General features: G+C 41.6%; 1 protein-coding gene across 1 annotated transcript; it reads left to right on the top strand.

The window, feature by feature from the left end:
* Nucleotides 1-397: 397 nt before the first annotated feature.
* Nucleotides 398-10,314, top strand: LOC129457422 (uncharacterized). Its single transcript, XM_055232475.1, is given in 14 exon segments — nucleotides 398-587; nucleotides 692-810; nucleotides 884-1,045; nucleotides 1,133-1,351; nucleotides 1,426-1,485; nucleotides 1,576-1,710; nucleotides 1,800-1,859; nucleotides 1,944-2,021; nucleotides 2,102-2,182; nucleotides 2,263-2,343; nucleotides 2,433-2,507; nucleotides 2,653-4,594; nucleotides 4,745-5,823; nucleotides 5,890-10,314. Coding segments are annotated over 14 exon segments (8,622 nt in total). The 5' UTR covers nucleotides 398-481.
* The last annotated feature ends 498 nt before the right edge of the window (nucleotides 10,315-10,812 follow it).

The raw sequence follows: 10,812 nt of genomic DNA, 5'->3' as shown, positions 1-10,812 counted from the left end.
ACTTTGTTATTTTCAGATGCCTAAGGACAAGGGATGGAAGCGCTCCCTTGCTGCGAAGAGGAGGAGGGAGGAGCAGCTTGAGGGAAAGCCTGCTTTCCCGATAGCGGTTCACCTTCCGCCTTTTTCCACCGGTGCCGAGACCTTTACCCGTAAGTGTATTTCAGTATGTTTTTACAACCTTCATGTCTGTCTAGTTTTGTAAATGCTGAGGTTTTTTTTAAACTTGGTTCTTTTTTAGGCCTTGGTACTGGTTCTCGCCATTCGGTGAAGCCGTGGCCAACTTCCACCGTCACCGGGAAGTGCCACAAGTTGGACTTGCCGCCGGACTTGTCCTCCGACAAGAAGGCAAGTCTATGAGTTTCAATATGAAACAAATTCTTAAATAATAGTTGAGGATTGTTAAATATTTTCTTCTTTTTTCTAGTTCGTTCTGATTGTCGGGAACTCGCATCTTCGTGCTGTCGTTGATGCCATCGTGCCGATGCCAGAGGGCTGCCTGTCCTTTGCCATCAGTGCGACTCCCGGAGGTTCTGCCCGTGACCTTCGGATGCAGCTGGCGGCTATGACGGCTAAGCACCTACCCAAAGGTGAGTTTAGTAATGACCATTAGATCATCTTTGGTAAATATTAAATAGTTGAACCATGAACAATGTCATTGAGAAAGTTGAACGAATGATTGTCTTTTTTTCAGAGCCCGCTTTGGTGTGTGTCATGGCGCCGTGCAACAACCTCACGGCCAGCAGGACGGTTGACGAGGCTGCAGAGGAGTTTGGCCAACTCCTCAGGTATGTCTGCGGCCGCTGGCCAAAGGTATGTAAAATAGCTGCAATTCTTTGATAATGATTGTATTGTGTAGTTGGTAAATGGTGATTTATTTCTTAAGGTGTGTGTCGTGGATTTCCCACCTCGCCTTGCTGGCAGCGTGGAAATTCAGACCCTCCTTCGCCAGGAGTACCACCGTGTGTCAGCCCGCTTTCAGGTCAACTTTGTCCAGATAGCCGACCACTTTCCCCGACACCGACGAGAGCTGTGGTGCAGGGATGGCGTAAGTACAATCTACGCTCTCATTTTACCAACTTCCTTTTTGCATGTGAGTGGTTTTATGTAACATGTCGTTATAATTTTGTTTCAGATCCACCTGAGTGATGACGCTGGGATGGGAATCCTTGTTCAGTTGCTGTGGCAGGCTTGCTACACGCAGCTAGAGGTCTCTTCCCCCGCTTCCTCTGTGGCGGCGCCCCGCCCTCGCACATCCACCAGAAGGGTCTCGCCAAGAGTGGTTGTGACGGGACCGCTGCCCGTGCCACGACCACCCCCTCCTGAGTGGATTCCCATTGTGCGGGGCAGAAAGGTGAGAGATTGTTACTTTTTTAGTTTCAAGCCCAAGTGGTTTATTCTGTTTCTTAATGTATATTTTCGTTACAGAACCAGCCTAGGGACTCGGCCTCCCCTGTGGGTCCCAAGGGGCGCCTGGTTCAACGGGAGGTTAGTGAATGTCATTCCTGTCTTTAAATATTGACGTTGACATTATTGTTGTATTGTGATTTATATATTTTTTTAAATTTCTGTTGTAAGGTGGAGACCGTCTTCTCCATCCCCCTGTCGCCCGTCCTCTTCAGCCCTGCTATGCTGGTCGAGATGGATGCGAGGTTTCCATTTGGCCTGACCAGCTCTGTGGAGGACGTGGCCACCTTTCCTTCGGGAAAGAAGGTAAGCGTCTTGTGTTATTTTCTCATTGCTAAAAGTTAACAATTGCCTGGTGTGAGATTGAGTAACTTATGTATCCTTTTTTGTTTTAGACGTCTCGGGCGAGGCGTCGCAAGGCTGCTTCCTCAAAGAAACGCCAGCCCAAGCGGCAGGTGAGTGTTACACATTTTCAGACATGTTTTTGTTGAATTTGTGCTATTAAAAAAAAAAAATTAATATTATTACATTTTATGAAGGTGGGGGCAGCGCCTGTGGTTGTGGAGGTGAGACCCGGCTCACCATCCAGCTTCGTGCCTGCAGTGGAGAAGGACCAGGTTTGTGTCATTTTTAATATGTTGATTGTTTTTGACACATTGTTGCCTGTACTTGTTTTTAATTATATATGGTTTTGTAGGCGGAGGCAGTTGTGGTAGAGGTGACACCAGGATCGTCCCCTACCAGCGTGGCCATCCTGGATTCGTTCCTGGAGGACCAGGTTTGTGTCATTTTGAATATGTTGATTGTCTTCTACACATTGTTGCCTGTAATTGTTTTTAATTATATATTGTTTTGTAGGCGGAGGCAGTTGTGGTGGAGGTGACACCAGGAACGTCCCCTACCAGCGTCGTCATCCTGGATACTTTCCTGGAGGACGAGGTTTGTTTTGTTTCTTGTGTTTTGTTTTTATTCTCCAATATGTTTATCATTTAAACAGAATATGTGCTAATGTAGACATGTTTTTGCAGTCCGGAGATGTGGAAGTGACTCCAGGAACGTCACTTGCCAGTTCCAGGGACCAAATGCAGATGTTGATGGATGAGGTGAGTTTATTTTTAAGATTATTATTATTGTAGTAGTATTAGTATTGTATTTCAGAAAAATTAAGTGTACAGTAACAGCCTGATTAGATTAGTTAATAATTAATTAATATATTAATTAATAATATATTTTCTTTGCATCTTTAAGGCCATGGACATCAGCCCTCCTGTGACCCCGCCGCTGCCGCCTCTGACCTGTCCTCTTCTGACCTGTCAGCCTTCTTCTTCTGTGACCAGTCAGCCTTCTCTTCTCAGCCCTCCACCAGCTGTCCAAGAGGAGAGAGCTTCTGACAAAGATAAGTCTTGTGCACATGTTGTACCCGTCGGTATTCCTTCTGTCGTTAGGGGTAGTTTTCATCAGGGTGATTTTAGGTTCGAGTATGCAGGTGTACAGTGTATGGCGATAGCTTTGGTAGCTTTAGCTAAGCACTCGGTGTGTAATGTGTTTTCATGGGATCAGAGGCAGTTAGATTTGGTTTTGAATCTTGGGGATGCACTGTACACAGATAGGCGGAATCGGGGCTTGACTCATGGGCGTGACTTGTTAATTGCTTCAGACCTGCCACGTGAGTCAGTTATAGATGGGCAGCAGTTTAGCTTTTCTTTCAGTCAGCCAGTTAATGGGGCTGCAAATGTTGTTGAGCATGAGTTTATTGAGGTGGGCGCGTGGGTAACCTTAGATGGTGCTTTAGAGCAAATGTTGGCACAGTACAACACATGTCTTATGACACTCTGTGGTGCTGCTTGTGCCGTTATTAAAGACAATGGGCGGTATGCTGTGGTGGACTCTCACTCGCGTAGTGCTGAAGGGTTGGTAGATCCTGATGGTAAAAGTGTGGTTATGTATTTTAGTCATATTGATGAGCTGTATAGTTTTTTTTGCACATTGGCTGCATGCTTTGGTGATGACTCAGAGGAGTCTTTCAAAGGGTTTGAATTGACTGGTGTTGATGTTGTTGTTGCAGCTGATTGTGTGAGGGGCTTAAAGTGCCAAGAGGCCGCAGAGGTTTCTTCTTCTGTACTCCCTGATAAAAACCCAAAGCAGGACATTGAAGTTGTTTCTGATAGTGTGAGGGGCTTAAAGTGCCAAGAGGCCGCAGAAGTTTCTTCTTCTGTACTCCCTGACAAAAACACAAACCAGGACAGTGAAGTTGTGTTAGATGTGCTCTTTACCAGTGTTCAAGACAATGCCCTGTCCTTCAACCCCCTCAATGAATGTGTTTGTAAAGATTTATGTAAACACATTAAGGCTGAGTTTCAGAAGCCCAGTGTAGCAGATCCTAAAACTGTAGGGCCATTAGGTGCACCATGTCAAAATGACAAAATTGTTGCGGATGGTAATTGTTTCTTTCGGGCTGTGTCACAAGCCATTAGTGGCACACAAAAATACCATAGAAAAATTAGACTTGCAATTGTGAAACAGCTTGAAAAAAATCCTTCTAAATACAACACCCTATTGCGCGATGGCCACTCGTCTGTGGACCAATATATCAGTGTGTCAAACATGCGTAAAGTTGGCACATGGGCCACAGAAGTAGAAATCCATGCGGCCGCAGATTATTTAGGCGTCGACATTTATACATTTTATGATGGACACTGGCTTAAATATGGTTGTACTACCAAGCCTGTATCAAACAATGGCATCTACCTAGAGAATATCAACAATTGTCATTATGAAAATGTCATTTGTGTCAAAATGCCAAGTGCTAATGATTGTTATGAATGCTGCCGAGTCTATCGATTATCAATGGAGAGCTACAATATTAGGTCTAAAAAGGTAGCTCCCAAATCACAGGTTAATGTAGATGATCAAATTCATATAAAATCTAAATTATCAAAGTATATGCAAAAGAAAAAAATAAAGCATTTAAAAAGCAACTACAACACACATCATGAGACGATCAAGGAAAAACAGCGGACACATTATAGACACCCACATGTTAGAGATGCCTTACAAAAAAGAGTTAAACAAAAATATAGAGATGATTTGGAGTATAGAAAGAAAAAAAGGGCAGCAATTAATGTAGCAAATAAACAGAAATACAGAACCAGCATGGAGTTTAGAGAACATCTTAAATCAACATATAAACGTAAATACAGTGTTGATTTAGAATATCAAAGTAGACTTAAAGCTGCTAGCGTTCACAAATATAGAGTTAATTTAAATCATCAAAATAAACTTAAAGCTGCCAGCGTTCACAAATATAGAGTTAATTTAAATCATCAAAATAAACTTAAAGCTGACAGCATCCACAAATATAGAGTTAATGTAAATCATCAAAATAAACTTAAAGCTGACAGCATCCACAAATATAGAGTTAATCTAGATCATCAAAATAAACTTAAAGCTGCTGGTATCACGAAATATAAAGTTAATATAAATTATCAAAATAAACTTAAAGCTGCCAGCATCCAGAAATACAAAGTTAATATAAAGCATAAACATAATGTAAAGGCAGCCAGTAAACGTAAGTACAAAGCAAATCCTCAACATCAACAAAAAGTAAAAGCATTTGGCAAACAAAAATATAATAATGAACAATTTAAAAACAAAACTCGGGCAGCATTCAGGAACAACCAAAAGCAATTGAAACAAAAACGGGAAAAATTCACTTATGTTTGGGAACAATTTTTAAAGGAAGATCAAGATGGTCCAGAGTACGTTTGCTGCGTGTGTTTAAAGCTATTATTTAGAAACCAGGTCTTGCCTTGTAGAAAGGATGACTTTATGGTTAAACCGAAATGCGCGGATGTAGCCAATACCTGTATCTCTGAGGCCTATTTACATACATGTGATAATGATTGTCCAGCTCCGTGCCCGCTCTCTGATTGTAGAGGTAGTTTATGGATCTGCTACACATGCAACTCTAAACTGTGTAAAGGTCAAATGCCATCAGAATGCTCAGTGAATAATTTGCAATTGGACGATATTCCACCTGAGCTCGCCTGCTTGAACACTATTGAACAGCACATAGTTGCTCTTAATATTAATTTCATGCAAGTTTTAGCTTTGCCAAAGGGGGGTCAGCGAGGGATCCATGGTCCGGTCACATGTGTGCCTTCTAGAGTTACCGAGTCAGTGAAGCTATTGCCGCGTAGTAACATGGATGGTTGTCTATTACCAGTAAAACTTAAACGTAAACTTACATATAAAGGACATTATGAGTATCAGTATGTAGATACAGAGCGCGTAAGGAGGGCCATTGCATTTCTCAAACAAAACAATCAGTATTATTTAGACATTGATTTTAATGAAGAGTGGGTAAATGAATTTGTTAGGGAAGAAGAAGCAGCTATGGATACGGGTGCAGACATTAATGTAGAAGAAGCGGTGAAGATGACGGGTGCAGATGTTAATCTGGACACAGAGAAACGGGCAGGACAGGAGCAGGCGGAAGATTTGGATGATGAGCTTCTCCATGATAGACAGCGTCATTGTATGTATCAGGATACATTTTTCATGCCGGTTGATATTGCTCAGGAAGCTCTTGACCACTATTTTGAAGGCATTTTAAATTTGGCTCCAGCTGAGGGGAATAGTCCGGTTAGTCTGTTGTCCGATAAAGACAATGAGGCTAAATGCTTTCCAAAGGAATTTCCATTTGGTCGTAATACATTTCATAGTCCTCGGCCTGTTCCTTTGACCATGTGCAGATATTTCATTAACAGGCTGCTGCATGTGGATGGTAGATTTGCTCAAAATTTTAAGTTTCTTTTCTTGGCATTGTATATGTTAGAAGTTCAACAGGTCGTGTCGAAAGTTTCGATAGCGTTGCGAAAGGGACATTCTGGTCAGGCCAATGCTGCTGCAGGTGAAGGAACTTTAGAAAATTTGTTACAGTATGATAATGGTTATCGTTTTATGCAGCCTATTAGAGGTACCCCGCCCTTCTGGCAGACTGCACAAAAAGATTTATTTGCGTGTATCCGTCAGCTTGGTATTCCAACGTGGTTTTGTTCATTTAGTTCCGCAGATCTCCGCTGGCCAAGCCTCCTTAAAACGCTCTTAAAGCAGGAAGGTAGTACCCGGCGTGTTGAAGATTTAGATTGGGCAGAGAGGTGTGACCTTTTACGTCGTCACCCTGTAACCGCGGCTCGCATGTTTGACTCCCGTTGGCGGCATTTTTTACGTAAAGTTATTCTTTCCCCCGCTCAGCCAATCGGTAAAGTCATAGATTATTTTTATCGCGTAGAATTCCAACAGCGCGGGTCTCCCCACGTCCATTGTTTATTTTGGATTGAAAATGCTCCAAAGCTTGGAGTAAATACAGATGAGGAGGTAGTTCAGTTTGTTGACAAACATGTTACGTGTGAACTACCCTCTGATCCGGATTTACTGGAAAAAGTTACTTCAGTGCAGTAGCATTCTAAGCGTCACTCAAAAACATGCAAAAAAAACAACAAAGTTTGTCGTTTTAATTTTCCACGTCCGGTATCTGCACGCACGTTTATCAAACAAAAGGACCCTGATTCAGAGCCTCTTGTTACAAAAGAGGAAGCGGAGTTTATTATGAGTGTGCTGAAGAATGCTATTGTTGATGAAAATAACCTGTGTCTTAGTGCTGAAGAGTTGTTTGCGTCGTTGGGTTTATCACAGTTCACATTTGAACAGGTGTACAGTGTTTTAGATGGACACACACACATAGTTTTAAAGAGGGACGTGGCGGAAACTTGGATCAATAACTACAACGAGAAATTATTAACCTGCTGGAACGCCAATATGGACATCCAGTACGTTGTAGATGCGTGGGCTTGTGTCGTTTACATAATTTCATATATTTCTAAAGCAGAGAGAGACATGGGTTTATTGTTAAGTAATGCACAAAAAGAAGCTTCTAAAGGTAATGTAAGTGCAAAAGAGGCATTTAAAAAATTAGGCAGCGTTTATCTTCATAATCGTGATGTCTCTGCACAGGAAGCTGTCTACCGCGTGACAAGCATGCACTTAAAGGAGTTTTCAAGAAAAGTTACATTTGTACCGACTGGTGATAATATAGTGCGTATGAGCAAACCAATTGGCGAAATAGATGATGAAATGGGGGAAGATATTTGGATGACAAACACCATTGATCGTTATCAAAGTAGACCAAACAACAGCACATTTAATGACATGTGCATCGCGACATTCGTATCCGAATATCGCTTGCTCGGGCCGTCGGACAAATGTAAAAATCCAATTCTTTTACAGAACGGATTAGGTGCAATTACCAAAAGAACACGGACCAAGCCCGCAGTTGTTAGATACGCGCGGTTTTCTGAGACTAAAAACACAGAGTTATTTCATCAAAGTATTCTTCAGCTATTCATGCCGTATCGTGTCGACACAGATCTTAAGCCGCCTCCATTTGAAACATTTGAACTTTTTTATAAAACTGGGGATGTGTGTTTGAGTGACGGGTCTGTGCAATTGGTTAAATCGATAGTTGATTCAAATAGGCGTCGCTTCGAACTTGCAGCTGAGGACTTGGATGAGGTTCATGAGCAGATGGAATCTGGAGAGATTCATGAGGATGCATGGGGCTTGCTCTGCCCAGAACAGGAAGTGGAGAGGTTGGAGTCGAGGGAGGAGTTCAGAGAGATGTTGCAGGCTGTTGGTTCTGAGCAGGAGCAAGAGGCTATTCCAGACTTGGCTGTAAGAAACGAACAAGTTTGTCACATAGAGAAAAGAAATGTGATGAGTCGTCAAGAGGGTCTTTTACTTGTGAAAACTCTGAATGAGCAACAGCTGTCCATTTTTTACAAAATACGGCAATGGTGCTTGGATAAAGTAGCTGGTAACAACCCAGACCCATTGCATGTTTTTATCACAGGTGGAGCAGGCACAGGGAAAAGTCACCTGATCAGAGCAATTCAGTACGAGGCGTCGCGTCTATTTGCTCCTATTTGCCATAGTCCGGATAACGTTAGTGTTTTATTAACGGCTCCAACAGGGATAGCAGCATATAATTTACAGGCGGCTACTATCCACACAACATTTAGTATCGGTACTAATGTTTCCCTCCCCTACACACCACTGGGGGAGGAAAAGATTAATACACTGCGCGTTAAATACATGGATTTACAAATTGTAATTATCGATGAGATATCCATGGTTGATAAAAAATTATTTACTTATATTCATGGGCGATTGCGTCAAATTAAACAGTCAGGTGACTTTTCTCCATTTGGAAATGTGTCTGTTATCGCTGTTGGGGATTTCTATCAATTATCACCGGTCATGGGTCAAGCTCTGTACAAAGAAAACATAGGTGTTAATTTATTTACAGATTTATTCAAAATTGCGGAGTTAACAATTGTAGTCAGACAAAAAGATAACATGTTTGCAGAGCTATTAAATCGGCTTAGAGTCCGCTCAAGGTTGACACCACTGCTTGATGGAGACATAGATATATTAAAACATTGTGAAACAGGCGAAGATCCCGACGTGTTACACATTTTCACCAAAAACAGCTTTGTATCAAATTATAATTTAAAGATATTGAATAGAGTTTGTCCAGAAAAGGTAACAATCAGTGCGCGTGATTTTGGCTATGACAAAAAGACCGGGAAGTTAATCGAGATACAAGGCCATCTCCATAAATCCAAACAAGCCAGTTTGGAGGAGTCATTAATCCTGGGTGTAAATGCGCGTGTTATGCTCTGTAAAAATGTAGATTTAGCTGACGGTTTAGTAAATGGGGTATGTGGTATTGTAACACATATAGTTGAAAATCCTCAAAATAAACAGCCTCCTCTTGCAATCTATGTTAAATTTGACGACGATCGAGTAGGCGCACAGAGGAGGAGGCAAACACGTTCCCCTGCTCACCTGACTGGTTCTACCCGCATAGAACCAGAGGAGGAGCAGGCGAATAAACGAGGGGAAAAGCGGCGTCAGTTTCCTCTTAAACTCGCGTGGGCGTGTACGGTACATAAAGTACAAGGCGTTACCGTAGATCAAGCAGTGGTGTCCCTTAAACAAGTATTCACAGCGGGTCAGGCGTATGTGGCCCTTAGTCGCGTTAGAAGTTTAGAGGGTCTTGTTGTTCAGGACTTTGATGAAGATGCCATTTATTGTAACGATGGCATTAGAACGGCGCTTCAGAACATGCCTCCCTTCATAGTCGAGAGAATGCCCTGGCACCTACAAGAGGCACATGTCCTGACATTCTTTTATATGAATGTTCATGGTTTAGAGCGGCATGTGTCTGATTTGGCTTTATGCACACAGCACTGGCAGCCTAACTGTATCGCTGTGGTAGAGACATGGTTAACTGTAAATTCATCTTTTCAAACTAGTCACATTGAAGGTTATAACTTCCATAGTCGTCCCCGTAGTTTATCTTATCAGCAGAGTAACCATCCAGCACTGACTAGTTTACTACACCAACAGCACGGTGGCGTTGGTATTTACTGTGAAGAAAAGCTTAACTATGAAATCACAGTACGAGATTTTAGTTTAGAATGTTTAGTGAATTATTTTGCAGAGTATAAAATTATAGTTTCTGTTATTTACCGTCCACCGTCATACCCCATGTCTCTATTTAAGTATAATTTGGACAGATTATTGAATTGGCTTGAATCACATTGTGCCACTGTGGCAGTGACGGGAGATTTTAATGATGACATATTGAAATCTTCAAATCTCTGCAATTTTATGATTGAAAAAGGTTATGTTCAATATGTCACATCTCCCACAACAGAGAGGGGGACATTAATCGATCATTTATATGTGAAATCTACAGAGTATGACATAGATTCTGTAGTGGTGCCAACGTACTTCAGCGACCATGAAGGGATAGTATTTTCTTTCAAATGTACATCTACATAGGCATAACATTAGTCTGAATTGGTTTATTTAAAATGGACAGTTGTTGTTTATTGACATCTCATCACATTGTTACGTCGCTTCGTTTTTAATCATGTATTTACATTGTTACGCATCGCTTCTTCTTAGTCATGTATTTATATATTTATTACATGAAGTTGTTTTAATTATGGATCATTGAGATTGTTGTAATGGGTTTTAGATGGTTGTTGACTTAGTGTCTTGTTGTAGTGTTTATCATGTGTCTTGTTAATCATGAATTTAAAAAAGTGTTGTAATCAGGTGATGTGTTTTTATTGTATACTTAGCTCTTTTATATGTTTGTAGTTAATGTGACCGTACAGTGATGAGTGCACACATACTGTATGGTTTGTCCTTTGTCAAAGTTCCACTGACTGGTCCACCTGCACTCTTTCACTCACCTGCACGCTTTCTCTCTCCCCCTCCTTCTCCCCAACTCTTTCTCTCACACTCACTATATCTCTTTTTGTCTAACTCCAT

This window comes from Periophthalmus magnuspinnatus, unplaced genomic scaffold (assembly GCF_009829125.3).
Source record: "Periophthalmus magnuspinnatus isolate fPerMag1 unplaced genomic scaffold, fPerMag1.2.pri scaffold_190_arrow_ctg1, whole genome shotgun sequence".
Classification (NCBI taxonomy): Eukaryota; Metazoa; Chordata; class Actinopteri; order Gobiiformes; family Gobiidae; genus Periophthalmus; species Periophthalmus magnuspinnatus.
The sequence above is the reverse complement of the archived record's forward strand: the minus strand, read 5'-3'. Positions and strand labels throughout refer to the sequence as shown.